The sequence below is a fragment of the Micropterus salmoides genome, unplaced genomic scaffold, assembly GCF_014851395.1.
Source record: "Micropterus salmoides isolate LMB-PRFRI ecotype aquatic unplaced genomic scaffold, ASM1485139v1 Ms_hic_scaffold_20, whole genome shotgun sequence".
In the NCBI taxonomy this organism is placed as follows: Eukaryota; Metazoa; Chordata; class Actinopteri; order Centrarchiformes; family Centrarchidae; genus Micropterus; species Micropterus salmoides.
In genome coordinates this window covers 14,498,650-14,517,452 of record NW_024041151.1, presented here as the reverse complement: position 1 = coordinate 14,517,452, position 18,803 = coordinate 14,498,650, and the positions used below count along the sequence as shown (strand labels likewise).

At 37.5% G+C, this 18,803-nt stretch overlaps 1 protein-coding gene across 1 annotated transcript in view; it reads right to left on the bottom strand.

Moving 5' to 3' along the window:
* LOC119914337 (astrotactin-2-like) overlaps positions 1 to 18,803 on the bottom strand; it is a 280,669-nt gene that overhangs the window by 137,833 nt on the left and 124,033 nt on the right. The window contains exons 5-7 of the mRNA XM_038733584.1: positions 10,989 to 11,093; positions 7,432 to 7,578; positions 570 to 737 (exon numbers count right to left, since the gene is read on the bottom strand). Coding sequence (XP_038589512.1) covers positions 570 to 737; positions 7,432 to 7,578; positions 10,989 to 11,093 — 420 coding nt within the window. The remainder of the gene's footprint in view (positions 1 to 569; positions 738 to 7,431; positions 7,579 to 10,988; positions 11,094 to 18,803) is intronic.

Below are 18,803 nucleotides of genomic sequence, written 5' to 3'. Positions count from 1 at the left end.
CCTGATGCAAAAAAAGTTGTCCTTCCTTCCTTCATGTTTTGGGTATTGCAGTCCTTGCAATTATCACAACATGAAAGAGGTTCAAATGTCCTGTATTTTCTTCTAATTTCAAAATACTCAACATGGCTTGAAAAATGGCATGAAGAATGTAAATATTGTAACTAGTGGAAAGTAAGTTAATTTAATGTCATTATTTTACATTGTTAGATTTAGATTTTTATAGGCTGATTATGAATCCCAGGCTTTTTGCAAGCTTTTTTCTTTAACAATATATAAAGCTTTTATGATCTACCGAATATATCATGTTATGTTCACTATGAGGACCTAAATGAACGTACTAGGTGTTGTGTTAATTCAGCATGGAGTCATGAGGGTGTGACTTTGAGCCCCCCATATATTTGAGCCTATGTAGCTTTTTCTGCTGCTACATTTCATACCATTTATTGGACAGAAATATTTCAGTAATAACTGGTTGCTATATAAAAACAAATAATCAGTGAAATTATATTATTTGCTCAACATATGGACCCCGTGTGTACATGTGTGTCTGCATGTTAGTAAGGACTAACCTGTGTCCTGATCACAAATCTGCTCGCAGGGCTCGGTGGCCCTCTGGCCGCAGTAGTCCCGAACCCACTGCGTGGATGAATTTGTCTGATAGTAGAGGGTTACCTTGGCTGGGTTTAGCCAATTAGATACATCCAGGAAGCTGCCCATGCTCACTACAAAACTACTTCCTGAAAAAGGAAAACACAAGACACAATTATTTTGCTTATAAAACAAAACAATATAAAAAGGTAGAAAACAGCTTGATTGTCTGGTATTTTTAAAAGCTCTTTTCCTGGTTCTATTGCAAAATCAATTTGAAAGTAGCTAATTCTTTTGTTTTCACTGTAATTTTAATTCCCCTCCTGACCAGGCTGAATTTAAATGGGAAAATTAAGACCTATAATGTGTGTATTGATGGGATTTCTTTGGTAATTGCAGTAGAGGGGCTAAAAGAGTTTCACGAGTCAATCAGTAAATGCTCTGCTCATTGACGCTGACTTACCTTCTTTCTTACTGCTCCCAGACCAATCATTAAACTCTGATCACTGAACAAGATTATCCCTAATTGATGCCAATGACTTTTACTTCCAAAGGGAGCTGTGAGGAGATTGTGCTTCAGCTCTCGGGTGAACACAAAGACCCTTAAACAGCTATATTGTATGAATACTGCTGGGTCGTGGGAGGTAAATTTGCAGGAGCATTCACAGTACATATCCATTTCTGTGTCTAAGTGAATTTAAAATGCATTTAAAAAAAATCAGGCTAGGACATAAAGATAGCAATTGTGAGATTAAAAAGGATTCACACATTTATTGTGTTTTATGATGTGAAACCCTGTGGTGGTGGTCTCCAGGCAAGAGGATTAATGCAGTTGGAAGAGCTTAGACAGTAGCCAGCAATCAAATCTGAGTCACAGAAAAAGTTATAGGGCCAATGCCCTGCAGTAATATACTCAACTCAAAGGAGAAATACCCCACAAAGCTTTGCACTTACATTATGCAACAGCTAAAGCAATAATATCCTAAGCCCTGTCTATCCTTTTTGTCTTTTTCTGTCTTAACATTTTAGTTTTTCCAAATTTCTAATAGAATACACGGCCATTTGCTTCCTCCTACACACATGAAGTCACCAGCTGCTTCTTTTCATTTGAGAGGAAAGTGTTGCACCAGGAGAGCCTGACCCACACACAGTCTTACAAAAATACACTCATATGTTGCCTTCAAGTTAATATTGCATTGCATGTAGCCATTATTCTGCTGCACCTACAGTATGGACTGAATTAAATTTTAAGTGCGTCTACCTTAGAAGGTGATGTCATATGCGTATGGTCTATAATAAATGGGTCTGTATAGATTCATATATGAGTAACATATGGTTAATTCTGCCTGAGAGACTTCCTGGTTGTGGTGATTCAAGATGTTAAAGGCTGCTACTACATACAATAGTCATGAATTTAATCTATAATTTAGATATAAAATTAGCAATTTTTAAACAATCACATAAGGTTGTATAATGAAAAGAAAGTGTGTAGTCAGTTCATGCTACACACACAGATCTTAACGGTTTAATTAATTAAAATATGGTAACATATAAAATTTCCAGTCTCTCTCTACTGTGCCCAAAAATTTTAAGAAATGGCCAAAAGGATGAAATGCACACATAATTTTGCCGAACTGGTCTTTAAAAGCATCTCTCAGGTCAGGCTGTCCAAAAGTGAGCATAACAAGGCCATTTCCTGCAGCACTGCAGTTTAGTGAACAAAAATGCCAGTAGCACCTTTGCTGATAGAGTAGATAAATCTAATGGTTTCAGCTCACACAGTGAGGAGGCAATTGTTAGATTATGGGTTGGTTTCTCTGAGACCTGTGAAGAAACCCCTCCTGAGCAGTAAGAACATCGCTGATTGCTGGCAATTTTGCTGTGCATATCGCGAACTGACTGCAGAAGACTGGGGAGAATTTATTTTGACAGATTAATCCTCTTTCAGCTGTTTTGGGAACAGTGGTGGAACAGAAAGCATTCCACATCTGTGTCATGGTGACAGTGATAATTAAAGAAACTGTGCACATCCAGCAGTTGTTTTTCTATCGACAATTGCAACAGTTGTCTCCCAAAAAACAGCCATTTATACCAACTGACACCTTATTGTTGTTTTTTTTCCCCCACTGTCCTCTAATGTACATTACTGTTTTGTTTTCTGTTATCTTTACATTTTATGGTTATGGTGATTGAGATACTATATACTGATTAGACACATAACAAAATCACAAAGATTATTCCTAATTGTGTCTTAACAAATTATGCATTTGTCAATTCGCTAAATTTTATTACCACCTCCAGACTGTAATTTAAATTAAGTTATTTTTAACCCCCCACTGAATGTCTTTGCTGTCATAGCAAAAACCTCTCCTTATCTGACATATCGGTAAAACAAAATGCATTCACACCTTGGAGTGAGTGCTAAAAGTATCTTCAAAATGAATAACAAGATAAAATAAAGGTCCATGACATGTGTATCAACCTCTGAGAGATGTATTTAATTCCAGCTATATTTGTTTTAGTAATGACTTTATGATGATGTTGGCTAGAAAATCCAGCTATTCTGCATCCTCATGTCACCAATGTCTACCTACCTACATATTAGCTTTTGTGTTGTGTTGTTTGTCTACCATCTCCTGTCATGTTTCACCTGTCTACTCATCTCCCATGTGGAGTTTACTGACCACACTGATACCTGACGTCATCACTCATCATTTCCCCAGTATATAGACAGTGTCCTGTGTGTCAGATCACATGTGCTGGCTTATAGTCATGCTGTAGGATTAGTCTTTTTCCTGCCTGCCTGTTCCTGTCCTGACCTAACTTATATTTAATATTTGGCTTGCCAGTTTGGATTTGCTTTGTTTATCTTTTAGATTTGTTTGTTTGCTCTGTCTACCATACTGCTAACTGTATAGTAGATAGTTGGTAGCGCAAAGGTCAGAAGGTCACCAAAATCTGCCAATAATCATTCCACAGAGACTACACATACAGTCCCCTCCAAAAGTATTGGAACGGTAATGCGAATTCCTTGGTTTTTGTTGTTCACTGAAGACATTTGGGTTTAAGATCAAAAGATCAGTATGAGACAAGAGTTCAGAATTTGAGCTTTTATTTCCTGATATTCACATCTAGATGTGTTAAACAACTTAGGACATATCACGGTTTGTAATAGACCACAGCATTCTTAGGTGAGCAAAGTAATGGAACAAATAATCTTAAAGTAAATAAAATTTAATATTTGGTGGCATAACCTTTGCTTGCAATAACTACCTCAAGCCCGCGAGCCATCGACATCACTAAACTGTTGCATTCTTCATTTGTGATGCTATTCCAGGCTTTTACCGCAGCTTCTTTCAGTTCTTTCAGTTACACACAGGAAGTTTAAGTTAATTCAACTTACACTGTAAATTTCCAGCTCAACTGAGGCGCTCTCTCTCTTTCTCGCCTGTCATTCACCGGTCTTGTGATGAGTGAGTGAGAGTTTTACGTGCATTATTGCTGCTTCTCTATGTGGTTCATCAACGGTGATAAATTATCCAAAAGTCCTGCGAGGTGTGGACAACTTCACACAACACCAGTGAAGCTGGAGCTCCGTCTCTTCAGCAAGCGTTCCTCCACTGCCACTACACACATACACGCTATGCTTACACATGCGCACTGACGACCCAGGGTTAGGGTTACAATTTTGGATTTATTCACACACTTCAAAAACATTTATTGTAAATTTTATTCTTTTTACATATTTATTTACAGCATTAAACATTGAAATATATTGTAATAGGCTGTATATTAACTTATTGGGAGAAAACTGGTAGTTCTATGTAAAATCAAATGTTGAGCACTCCCATAGAGCCAAAATGGCATGATCCTTGTTTCACTGTGAGATTGACAGTCGAATCAGGCTCCGCCCATCGAAGCATCGAATCTTCAACTATTCGGAGTCAGCCCTAGTTGGCAGTGTGCTTTGAGTCATTGTTCTGCTGCATGACAAACTTCCTCCCGATTAGTTTCAATGCATTTCTCCGTACATTAGCAGACAAAATGTTTCTGTACACTTCTGAATTCATTCTGCTGCTACCATCATCAATTACATCATCAATAAATATTAATGAGCCTGTTCCAGAAGCAGCCATGCACGCCCAAGCCATGACCTCCACCATGCTTCACAGATGAGCTTGTATGCTTCGGATCATAAGCGGTTCCTTTCTTTCTCCACACTTTGGCCTTTCCATCACTTTGGTACAGATTAATCTTGGTCTCATCAGTCTATAAGATTGTGTTCCACAACTTTTGCGGCTCATCTCTATACTTATTTGCAAATTTCAATCTGGCCTTCCGATTCCTACTGCTGAAGAGTGGTTTGCATCTTGTGGTGTGGCTTCTATATTTCTGCTCTCTGAGTCTTCTTCGAACAGTAGATTGTGATACCTTCACCCCTGCACTGTGGAAGTTGTTGGTGATGTCACTTACTGATGTTTGGGGTTTTCTTCACAGCTCTCACGATATTTCTGTCATCAACTACTGTTGTTTTCCTTGGCCGACCTGTTCGACGTCTGTTGCTCAGTACAACAGTAGTTTCTTTCTTTTTCAGGACATTCCAAATTGTTGTGCTTGCTATGCCCAATGTTTGTCCAATGGCTCTGGTCGATTTTCCTTCTTTTCTCAGCTTGACAATGGCTTGCTTTTCTCCATAGACAGCTCTCTGGTCTTCATGTTGGTTTATCCTCTTTAACAGGAAATACAGTTTTTATAGGTTTGAATCAAGGATGAAAACTTAGACTAGTCATATAAATGCTCCGTATTTGTATAGCGCCTTTCTAGTCTTTTTGACCACTTTACACTACATCTGCAGTCATCGTTCACACACTGAGCCTAAGTGCTCAAACTGAAACTAACATTCACACACATTCATACACTGGCGTAACAGAGGCAATTCGGGGTTCAGTATCTTGCCCACATGCGACATGCAGCCGGGGATTGAACCGCCGACCTTCCGATTAACAGCAACAAGAAACATCTGTCAGTCACATGTTCCAATAGTTTTGCTCACTTGAAAAATGGGTGGGTTCAAACAAAGGGTGATATGTCCTAAGTTGTTTAACACATCTAGACGTGAATAGCAGGAAATAAAAGCTGAAATTCTGAACTCTGAACTGTCTCATACTGATCTTTTGATCTTAAACCCAAATGTCTTCAGTGAACAACAAAAACCAAGGAATTTGCCTAATACTTTTGGAGGGGACTGTATCCATATTAAATTTCACAGTACGTTGACTAGCATTTATAGAAATTTCTTGCAGTGGACTACAGTGTAAGGACACACTAACAAACTCATCATTATGGACACTCAATTAACATTAAAAGTTGAAAATGTCTTTCACAGTATATTGGCTTACATTATATTTTTCAGGTGTTGATCTTACCATGTAGTTACAGAATTTACTGTAGAAGTTCCATTTCTATTGAGTATCGATGTGCACACAAATTAAGTGTGTGGGTGGACTAGAAATGAGGCCCTGGCGGCTACAGCACCTGATCGACTGATATGTGAATGCAGAGCTTTTGGAGATACGGCAATCATTAGTTAAATTGCCTCAGCTCCTCACTCCCTCTTACTTCACTTAACTTCTAGCACATTTTCCATATTGGCTTTTTACCTCCCAGTGAGGTTTATACTGTATCTTGCTAATACACAGGCCCAATTTACAATTATCCCATAGCCAAGGTGAAATTTAAAACAGACTTAGTGGGACGACTCTCTAAGCAGCTGCCTTGGTATCCATGCCTACATTATTATTATCCTGAATTTGTAACTATGTTAGTATGTAAATTGACAGAAAACAATATTACTAAGGCCAGAGTCTGATTATTGTACTTTTTTGATTACATTTTGACTTTGGAGAGTATAGCTGGTGTGTTCGCTATACAGACAGCTTGTTACTATATATATGGCATGAATAACAGAGAAATAAACCTGAGAGTACTTATGTCATGTAAGTTGAACAGAACGTTTGTGCCCTGTCAACTGAAAAAGTGCAAACCACAGAATGGGTTAGTATTCCACTTGTACTGTATGCAGTCACATGCAATAAAGTCGGCACACTGAAAGCACCCAATGGAAAAATAAACCAAGAAAAAAACAATCATTTTTTGAGCACACTGCTCTTCATCGGTCTGATGGCTCAAAATGTCATTCAGTTGACTGTAGTGATAATAAATACATTTTTCATCAGGAACTTTCATTGTGTGGGCTTTATTGTCATGATTTTTGCTCATTTTTGGTTCCAGCACATGATTTACTTTTTGTCAGATGGATGTGTGTCTTTTATCAGTCATGCAGAGGGGGCATTGACACTGGAAAACAGTGAAATTGAAAACCACAAATCACAGTTGAGGGGGTGGATATTTTACTGCAAGCCATTTGTAAATTGAAACAGAGGATGCATGCGAAGCTGTCCCTGGTCCATTAGCTATTCCTCCTAACAACAAAAAATATACAAATTACATAATATTTTTTACCACTCAATAGCCTGTGCCTACTCAACAATCATTCCTGCAGTATGTTACTTGAAGGACAACTGTATCCAATTATGGCTGTAAAGGTGCACCATGATGGATACTGACTATTCTGTCAAATCTATTTCTGCAAATTGGACACATAAGCTTGTGAAACATTGGGGCTCACCAAGATTTAAATTAAAATAAAATAGCAAAACAAAATAGTGCAATCAAGAAAACAGACATAGGGCCAAGTGAGAATGAGTAAAACTGAATCATTTGCTTTTGAAAATTCTATTAGTTGAATATTCTGCTAGGGTTTAATGAATGTTTTCCACTTACCATCCGCAACAAAATGCTCAGGCACATGGAGGGTAACCTTGACAGTGAGAGGGCAGGAATCTTGCGTAGCATAGACAATGGCAATGACACATGTGCTGATGGTAATCAACGTCAGGGTGACCTTATTTAGAGGACTGTGTTGGTGACCTAGAAATAGAGAAAGAGAAAAAGGTAAAGGTGAACAGTTTGGCAGAAACCTTTTTGTTTTGATTGGGGTTGGGATTGTATTTCAATATCCTTGACAGGAAATGACAACTTCCTACTTTTGCACACAGGAACACAATCTATGCAGACACTTGACACAAACCCTAAAACTGTCTAAATCCACTTTAGCACTATGCTTTGTTGAAAGCACAGCATGTAAACCTCCCTCAGTCCTTGAAAATACAGTTAATTGTACTCCTGATTTATGAATCTAACCCAGGTTCAAGTTTGGCCTGAGCAAGTAAAAGATGACTTAGAATACCCAAGCTTCTGCAGAACAGCCCAGAATCATTTGCCGGCATGATATAAGATCTTATTGCCACTGACAGGGTTATAGATTGGTTGTTTTGGTTGCCCTTTGGCTGTCAGGGCTCCAATTTCCAAGCCAGGATATAGGGAATGAAATTAGCCGCTTAACCTCTGTCTACTGACATTTATCATGGGAGAGAAGCCGACATGTTGAAAGGAGACCTACTGGGATGTTATAGGGATAAAACTAGTTTGGAAACACTGTTTTAAATAGATTAACTGTTAAAAATGTATTGGTCCGGTTGAACTTCCTGAAAATGTATTCGTGTATGTTTTTGATCCAAAACTAGACAATGTCACACAATGTCCCAGAATCTGCAGGCTTCGGAAAATGTGTTTATGGTTTCTAGGAAGAAAGCGGCCTAGCATACACTTCGCAGGTTTGTTGCAAAAGTCAATAGTAACAGTAAGCCTATTATTGTTTCCCCATTGTCAGCAGTGGAACTAAGGTGGTAGCAAAATCTGTGCAGGTGAAAGCAAAGTATGTAGTATTTATATCTTAAAAAATATTTTATATTATATTTATTAATTTTGATTGTACACTGAATTGTAAATATAATTGTAGGAGAATGGTGTCTCTATCAATGCCACTATGTAACACTGAAACCCTGGCCAGGACATCTATCACAAAAAACATTATGCTTTATGGCACTATATCACACCAACACAACTCTTTAGCAAGCTAGCTATATGAAGAATCTAAAGTATAATACGCATAATGTAAGTTCTTTGGAAGAAGCTAGAAAATATCGGACTGGCTTTTACTCGTTGGCGTGAGCTAAAAGAGCCGAAAGGATATAAGACAGATGCAGTGTTGGCAATCCGTGTATGGTTTGTTCTTTGATTATTTGGCTGTGCAAATTTATCAACTTGCTAGTTTTTCATCATAAGTAATGCAATCATAACAAATGCGCGTCTAGGCTGTCCTTATTTACAACAGTGGGGAATTAGACTCTGTGGAGGAGTGCCAAATCACACACACAAAAAATAAATAAACTTATATAATGTTGCTTTAAGTGATATATCTTGAACAAATGTTCTATTTGATGGTTAGAGTTCTGTTAGCAGAGAGTGGAAACTTCAGAAAAAGAGAGCCATACAAATTCAGATGTTTTACATATTCCAAGTGTAGTTTTATGCGTGATTTTATTAATGACAGATGCAATGTACAAATGGACAAATGTATTGAACTGAAATACCGCACCATCATAGAAACGTTAATATCACTAATCAGTAACTCCCTACATTCACAGTGTCAGCAGAGTCCAATGAATCCCATCAGAAGTTTAGAAGTAGTGAGATGCAACTCAAGGTCAAAACCAGGGAGAATGAATCCACCCATACTGAATCACGTCACAATATTGTTGAGGGATGGGAACAACAGCTGTCTACAGCTAAAGTGGCATAGTGGCTAATCTCTTTGGGGTGTGGGTGTTGTCATTGGGCTTGTGAAGGGGTCCCTCAATTACTATAAAAGCCTACTGAGTAGACAAAAGCATGTGCGCTCACGATGGCAAACACTTACTTTATGGCCACAAACCAAACACCTAGTCCATGCACTCATACGCACACAGAAACAGAGAAAGAACAGATGTAGAAAAAGGCAATGTGAAGCAACAAACAAATACACAGGGAAACCCTTAACAAACTTAAACGCTTAAGTTTAAGTTAAAACATATCCCTTTTTTTCCTTCCTGTTATTTATTTCCCTATGGCCCTCTTCTATAAACAAACACAACCTTTTAACACATGCTGTGACTTTAACACAGATCACAGCCATGGATTTTATCAGTCATAAAATCTAAATGAGTTCCGACCTTATTTTTCTTTTCTTTGTTTGTATTTCTGTGATTTAGAACTAAATTAATTGTCCTATGAATCCAATTTGAGGGGGCCCACCTGTGTTCGCAAACCTAGGCTTACAATCCCCTATTCCATAAAAGTTTGCATTTAAACTATGAGATGAATTACCAACATTTTTGTAAGAGACCCAATACCAATGTCCAAAAATCTATGCATTTTTCCCCCCAAACCGCTTATCTTGTTGGGTCTCTGGAGTGCTCAAAAATATTTATCAAAAATAGGAGGTACATTTCTTCAACTCTCAATTAAGTCATCACCTTTAACTATTACATGTACCATTTTTGACAAAAAAACAAAGCATTTTTAATAAAGTTAGTTGAAAATCAGTAACATTTCCACCACGGATAACCTAGTTAAAGTTGTGGTTCGTGGGTTCCAACTACTGCTTCCAAAAAACGCTGCCGTAACGGATTTTTTTTTGCCAGCCAGGAACTACCAAGGTAGATTGCATTAACTGTCTAACAATGCACATCCCCTTTACAACATCGAATCAGACATTACGTAACACTTACAAGACTCAACACAGTGAACTCAGTTTCATTCGTCTTTATTTATAAGTTTCCACTTGTTTAATCTTTGGATGTGCCACAACACTGATAGAAAATATTATCAGTATCATTTTTCAGTCAGTATGTGGACATCCAAGTGCATACGCACAGAGACTAATTCTCTGTGTTTCATTTTCTTGGGGTCACTCACTTGCAAACACACAAATGCAAAATCTACCTACGGTCTTCACTATCACATATCACTATGTGGGAAGGGAAGTTGAAATGAAGTCTCCCATCGAAGTAATTTGACTCATCTTTGCTCATCACTGAGCCTCCATTTACATCAGCTCATATATCTGCTTTGAGTGTCATTGAGCTGTGCCATGGTACAGCACTTTAAAAACCCACCAGGAATGCACACAACTCCCTTCTACTTCCAGCTATGATGACAATTCCAGATATGTCTAGCTTCATTTCACTCAGCTATAGGTTAGCCTCCCATTATTTCCATTTGTATTCAACCAGCGTAGGGTTGAAATTCATTTGTTTTCAAAATGTTATATTGTATTTTATTCCCTTTTTACTTCTCAGCAGTATGCAGTGGATAAGAGCCCCCGTGCAAATTAATGTGTTTAAAATGTAACACATTTCTAACAATATACAAAGAAGTACGCCTGTATTCCCTCTCACCTTTGCTGCGCCTCCGTCCCCTGTGCTGCTCTGTGTAAAACTTTTGGCTGTCATCTTCAGGCTCTGACCCTGATTCCCCTTGAGGACCAAATACACCTCCAGTTGCTGGCATGGAGAAGATAAGAAAAAAGTGGAAAGACATCCAAGAAGAATCGATCAATGGACAGTTATGGTATTTTAGGATATAATTATGCTCTTAACCAGCTGGTTTTTCAGGTGATCAATACTTCAAATCTGCATAATTACAACACACAGACAAATATGTATTCAGCACACATTTGCATTAAATTTTACAACACAGGTTAGTCTTGACCATTGTGATTATGCTCTGGCAAACTGACAAAAGGGAGTCAAGTTTTCAATTTAATTCAAATTCTGATCAAAGTCAATTAAAGTCAAATAATAATAACGCTAACCATGTAGGGCACTTAATTCACTGTGTAGAAAAAAAATCACCTGCAGAACATTTTCTTTAGATTTTCATTAGTTAGCATTTTAGGGAAGTACAGTATTCATTTCAGATGACAATGACAAATTAATCTCATTCAAGTATCATTAAGTAGAATTTTCTAGAATTTAAAATATGTTTCCTCTGAATTACAAAACATAAATATCAAATCTCACAGAAATGAACCAACATAAACTGCAGATGTTCATAGCAACATAACTCCTTCATGGAGATGATTAACTTGTGACTGAAGTGAAAGGCTGAATGCCGTATTTTCATCCATCACCTGTATTATTGTGTTGTCATTATGGACTTGATTACAACCACTACCATTCTTATCTTTCCATTGGAAGATGCTCTGTTGTATTTGGAAGCATCTCTTTCCCTCTCACTCCATTTCCTATAGTGTTCTCCAGGGTCATTAGTAGGTCCTTCACAGTACTTTTACTTACCTATTCTTCCCCTTGGGTTACATTATACATTAACACATTGTGGGTTTCCACCAATATGCTGATGATACTCTGCTTTATGTTTTGCTGAAAAACAATTATAATAGATAGTAGCTTCACATATTAGCCTATGTATTGGACATATATTGAAAACTTTGATTCTTTTACTAAACTTTGATTCTGAACTTAATTTTTTTCGCTGGGCGGCAAAATTCCATTAGCTTGCTTTCACCTTTTCTTTGACTACCAAAGGACTAACAACAAATTAGAAAACTGGGTTTGGGTTAAAATTATGCTATGGTTAGGGTATGGGAAATGAATAGTTATCCTAACTTTACTGATTAATTTATTTTGCCTGTAACAGAAATAAAAAAAACACCATGATTTCTTTATACTTCTTAATGTGGTTGCTGTACACCTCCCAGTATGGTTATATTCCACTCCTCTCCATCCTTTCCTGCCCCTCTTTGTCTGATCTGTTGGCCACTGTTGGTAATTTGTCCATTGTTACAGAGTCTCTGGTGCTCAATTTGCTAATCAAATTGGGTCACATCCCCAGTGTGTGAATGTGTGCCTGTGTGTGCATGTCTGTGTTTAAGTTAGGGTGAGAGCAAGAGTGAGCCTCTGAGCGTTAAGAGGCTTTGTTTGTCCAGCCTTGCCACTGCAACATAAAAAAAAAACCAAAAAAAAAAACATTCCTGCTAAATGCACACGGGCTGCCTCACAGTGGTAATTGCTAGGGATTTGCACAGTGTTAAGCCTCTGATTGATAAATAAGTTCTCTAAAACAACCTGACATGTGTGGAAAGCTTCAAACTGCATTCTAAACCTGATATAAAAAGGTCCACCAGTTTCTGATAAATATGTGTATTACTGTACATGGCATGACACATTTCTCAGCATTATTATAACAAAGTAATTTAGCCTGAGTCACACCCTAAAGAAATTACTCTATCCAAATAACATCTAATTTCCTCATGGTTGTGCTTGTATAATCCTCAGGATCACGGCGATTACACTTCCTAATCTCCCTGAGTGGAAAAGGGATAATGGACAGAAAGAAAATCAATGCTTTTCTCTTGGCAATGAAGGAGTATCTAAGAAGAACTGATTCACCTGTTGACAGCCAATTAAAGCAAGGAAGCTTCGAAAAAGTATGTATGTACATTAGGGTTGATGTGTCAGTACCCTGATTCATACGATGTGTAAGGAAAGTTGATAATAGCTCAAACATTTACTTAGTGAAAGTAAAAATCCTTCACTTATTCTCCTAATCGCAAACCTGCAGAGGTGAGAAACATTTTTGATCGAATACAAAAAAGCGTTGGTCATGTTAAATGTTATAATGTTAGCTGAAGCAACATGTACTGTATAATTGAGATTGTGTAGTTTTAGCTTATTATTTGCATTTCATTTGAACATTTGATGGGATTTTACACCATTCTTCTGTATTATGAAAGGGCACAAACAACAACAACAATAAGGCTTACATAGATTTTTGTTTGTAATCACTTTCCGCACATCTTCACTGTTTGCAAATGTCAATGGGGTAGCCTACTCAATTCTCCTCATAATATTTCCTTGAATGTACCTCTTCTACCCCCCCCCCCCCGTTCCTGTCCCTCCCAAAGATCTTTTGAATTTCTAAGTTGTATCATTAGAGCGTTCTTAATCGTAATTCTTATAAGTTTGATAAATATGGGCCCAGGGGAAATTTTTATAGCAGTTCCTAACAAAAGAAAGACAAAATACTAAAGACTAACTAGTCACAAATGGCACTCATTAGAGGGGAGAAGTTACAAAGACTGGGCAACGCTAACCCTAACCTTGAAGACATTAGAAACGTTTCTAAGCTGGTGAACTAACACTGAGGCGTGAATAAAGAATAACGCTGTTTTTATCTTGTAGGTAAGAACATTCTTTAAATACAGGAAGATAAAGGGATCCTGAGAGAGTACATGAGGGACGCTCTTTCAGCCTGTTTTTATTCACCTTAAATTCTGTTCTTTTCTGAACCTCATACCTTCCTTATTAAAAGTACTTTATTGCCAACGATAGAGCAACATATTTTCACTTTCGTGTCCACTGGACACAGTCATAATTCCTGGGCAAATGCTGAGCAATGCAGGTGAAATTCCATCTTTTACTCACTTCATAAACATTATGTCATAACTCATGAAAATTTGCCTGCACCATAAAGATTTCAGACATGATTAAAAGTTCTATTAAATCTGTGTAAAAAGTGCGTACGGAAAGCTGTAGTCATTCTTTTGGTCTGGTGCACTTAAACAGGTTGAGAGTCTAGTTGGATTTTAAGCGTGTGAGTCTGGCGGTATTTGCAGAGTGAAGCCAAGGCAATGTGGTGTAAAATTGTTTCTGAATTTATGCATCGTGTTAGGAGCATGCACATAGTGGTGGCAAATGGAGACGGACTGAGGACGAGACAGAATCAGAGACAGGTGTTACTTTTAACATCCCATGAAGAACAGGTTTTATTTATTGAAATATGGTAACACATTATTTTGTCTATATGTTCTCACAGAAGGGCGGTTTTTGAAAGTGTGTGCCTTGAAAACCAGAGTACATTGTAAAGCAATTTGAGTCTCAATATAACAAAATTAAATATCATATTACTCCATATTTCATAGAATGCTAGATTTATTAAATTCATGGAGTATCGGTCCACTTTTGTAAGTGCAATTTTACTTTAAAAATATGATTCTGATGTCCCTTTACTGAAAGTAATTAAATAGTCTCTTCAGTATTGATTTTACAGAGCCAAACAGACAGAGCCAGGATTAAAAAAATAAATAAAATACAATCAGTTTCCATATCCACTAGTACTAAAAGTTTTGGTCTTAATGTAAGTTGAGGTGTTTAATTGTGTTGAATGAAACAGCACAGCAGAGGTGGCAATTATGTAAGATAATACTAATCTTTGTGTTGCTTTAATAGGTCAAATAAAAACAACAGGGTGAAAAGAAAAGGCGTCACAAAGAATCCTTAAATACTTGATATGACAAAATACATCACAAATGAGAAGGAAATACAAAACCAGAAATAAAAATTGTTTTATAAGTTGTGGCGCCTAGGCTGTTTTCGGTGTTTGAGATTGGGGATGTGAAGAGACACTCACGAGATGAGACATAATATTAGGTTCACAAGATCCCGATGAAATTTTAACACATTTTTTAACAATTCTTCAATGCTATAATAATATTAAAATGAGCATTAAACATTTAATTTCTTGCACACAAATTTAAAACTATAACAGAATATAATGCAGTGCAGCTCTCAGGCATTGTGTTGCTGTCCTCTTCCAGTTTCTCCTGTAGATCAACGTTTGTCATGTAATATCCCTGTTGAGTCAGCACACATGCAAGCATGATTCAGTCTTCCCTCCTTTTTAGTTTTGGTAACCTCTTTAAATTGCATGTGGCACCATTTCACCTCAATGATAAATTAATTCATTTTAATTTACATATAAACTCCTGGACTTTAATAGCTCCTCTGTTTTATATAGCCCAGCAGTTTTTCAAAACTTTCTGCACACACAGAATCTCTCCTACATATCTGTGTTCTCTGAATGTCGAGAAAAAAGTCATAATATTACGAGACTAACGTTATCGTTTAATCAGAGTTTGATCATTTTTAAGTCTACTGGTGATACTCAGATGTGCATTACGCTATTGCTCCGCTGGCTCTCTCCTTTAGCCCCTCTGACAGACACAGAAACCTGTTTGGGACTGCATAGGATGACTAACAAGGAGGTGGAAAACGGAACTGAAAACACTAGTGATCAGGCAAAAATCTCACCACAAATCCAAACAATTGCTAACTTCAGCACCTCCGATAAAGTACAGCTCACAGTCTAAGAGGAAAGATACGCCTCAGATTTTAGATTTTCATATTGCAAAACTCTACCAGCCACGTTACCACTCGTTACAACTATCTGGACTCACAGTGCCAGAGCGGGTTCACTTGATTATTATTATGGTGTACAACAGTTTAGCGTCAGCTGGGCAGAGTTGATTTGCTCGGCAAGTCGACCTCATCACTTAAGGGCCTTTCAGACACACCGCAACAACAGCACCGCTGCGCTATGAAACCCACTATTTTCAATGCCTTGTGACGCACTATGGTGCCAAGCGGTGCAGTGTGCTGCGCGTTGCTTGCAGCACAAAACGCTTCTAATCTGAAAGGGCCTTTATACATTTGTTTTTCACTGCGTGAGAAAAATGATGTGTGTGGCATTAGAGCATGTGAAAAACTCAATTGCTTGAGTCTTGCGACACAGCTTTCAACATGAAAAGAAATCTGGTCACGTTTTATTCTCTAAAATCTATACTAAACCAGTAGCTAGTGAAGAGATAAGGCAAGGGTGTATTGTACTGATCCCTGTAGCTCACTGGGATGAAATAAATGTATGCATTACATTTTCAGTTTTGGCAAAGAACACAAATTATTTATTTTTGGCCACATTGCCCTGAAGGTCTAAAGCACGAAAAGGTTGCCACCAAATTAGAATTACACTACTACAATATAAACAAAGTAGATGCACACAGGTCATGCATAATTTAGGCTCTCGACCAGACTTACACAGCACAAATTAGCCTTCCATTAAATTTGCGCTTGCAACCTGCGTCAGATTAGCATCTGACTTACGAAGGAGTGATCTAATTACACAATCAGAGATTCAGACTGCCTTCTAGCTGCTTTCTAGGAGTGATCATACTGTAGTGATGCTGAAATAGAATTACTCATTAACGAAGTGAGACATTCAAAAACATTTACTAAGGCTGCAATTTCAAGGCAAAGAAATGATCTATAAAAGGTTTGTAAAATCATTGCAGCTTGAATAAATACATGAACTTCTTAGGTAATGAAAAAGAGATGGGATGACAAAAAAAAAACAATGTACAAAAGAAAAGCCAACAAAATGTAAATTAAGTATCAAGAGAGAGCAATTGCCACAGTGCATTAGCCGCTCACTGAACATCAAAACCAATTTCAAGTTTAATAACTACACAGTTACAAGTCTCTGTACCCTCTTTGTTTGATATTATAAAATGGTCAGATATTGCTTTCATGTATTGCTCTCCTTTTCTGTCTGTGGAGCTGTTGTTCTTTTGTTTTTTTTAACAAGTTTAACGCAGCTCCCTTTGTAATGTGTCCACCTTTTGTCTGCTGCCATTGAGATCTGAACACAAAGCTGGCTACTAGTTACATTTCTTTTGCAATCCGAACTTTTCTTTAATAGGCCATTGACAATTTGCAAATGTGACACCCAGAAACTGTATAAAGCCTGATAAATCCAGAGAAATATAAAGAAAACACTCACATAATATAATTTGATTGATCCTCCCTGAAATACATAGGCATACTCACATACCAAATCACACAAAATATGTGTTGACAGACACTTTGTGTGATCCAGATGACAGGTGAATTGTGGTTCCAGGCGCTAGGCCACAGGTTTCAAAAATAACATACACACAAACGAATACATCTAAAACAAGGCGTAAACGTCTTTGGAAATCTGGTCCTGGGTCTTTTCTCATTCCCAGCTTTTCTTCCTTTTTAATGGTTCTTCCTCTTTCAGCCCATTTTCATTCGTCTTGATCTTGCTTTTATCTCCTTCAGCAGCAAAACCTTCAAAGCATAGTCCCGTAAAAACATCAACTTTCAGAACACTGAGGCTAAACTCCAGCATGTCAATACAACAAATTTCAATTACTGCGGCGTACCAATCTCGCTTTTACAGTCCCTTTCACAGTCCGGAAGTCCATTACATAATTTTATAGTCTCCTAGGTCTTTTTCACATCCCCATATGTCAATCTGCTTTCCCTCCATCTGTTTTGTTACATGCATGTGTATACAACCAACACCCTCAACTCACTTCCAAAAAGATATCTTCAGCTAAATATAAAATGTCATAAATGCTGCAACTAATTCTCAATTACAGTCAAGCAATACTTCAGAATGGTGCAATACTTTCTTGAAATGATACAGTATTTATTACAGTGTCCTCACAGTCACCTGTGTTGATTTCTTTGTTTTGGTAAGGCATAGGCACCTGCTGTCATCGTTAACATTCTTCCTCAAAGATGGCACGCTGAGGTTTTCTGTGCAAAAAATGCATATGCTCTCAGACTATGAAATCACACCTTGCCTCATACTGTCGTGCAGGATACAAATTACAATACAGACAAAAAGGGCAGCATATCAGTTAGTCACAGAAAGGATTAGATCCAGTTTTTATTGTGCCACAATGTGCAATAAATTAGCATTTGCCTTTTTAATCCAAATGCAAAAATAAATACAGAAATACCAAACGTATGATTGTAGAGCAAAATGTTTTGTCAATGTTCTTTTAAAAGTCAATCCATGAATAAGCATATCAGGAATTTTATATTGAGGAATATCAGGAATTTGTAATATATATGGAAAATGTCTGTGAGAGATTGAGAGTTTTTAACAAGTGATTACTTGGCAAGTGAATTAATCTTTTAGTATCCTCACATTTTCACTCACTGATTATTAATATATCAGTGTTTGAGTTGGTTAATGAAAAAATGGGCCCACATAGAGGGGAGACAGCAAAAGTTAGAGGGAGCACATAAATAAAAATAAGACAAGAAGAGAGAAAAAGAAAAGAGGAAAAACAGCCAGAAACTAAAGCTTCGCAGGCAGTGGAAGAATGAGATGTCACAATTATATAACTAAACAAGAATGATGTGATTTGTTGTTGAAGGGGTTTAAAAGGAGACAGACAATGTGACCGTTATAAAGGGAAAGAACACACTCAAACATGGAGTCAAAGAGAACAGGAGTCCACAGGAGAGAGAGGGAGAAGTAGACTATTTTCCAACTCTTTCATTAATGAGACTGATTAATAGTGGTAAAGCAGGGGGGTG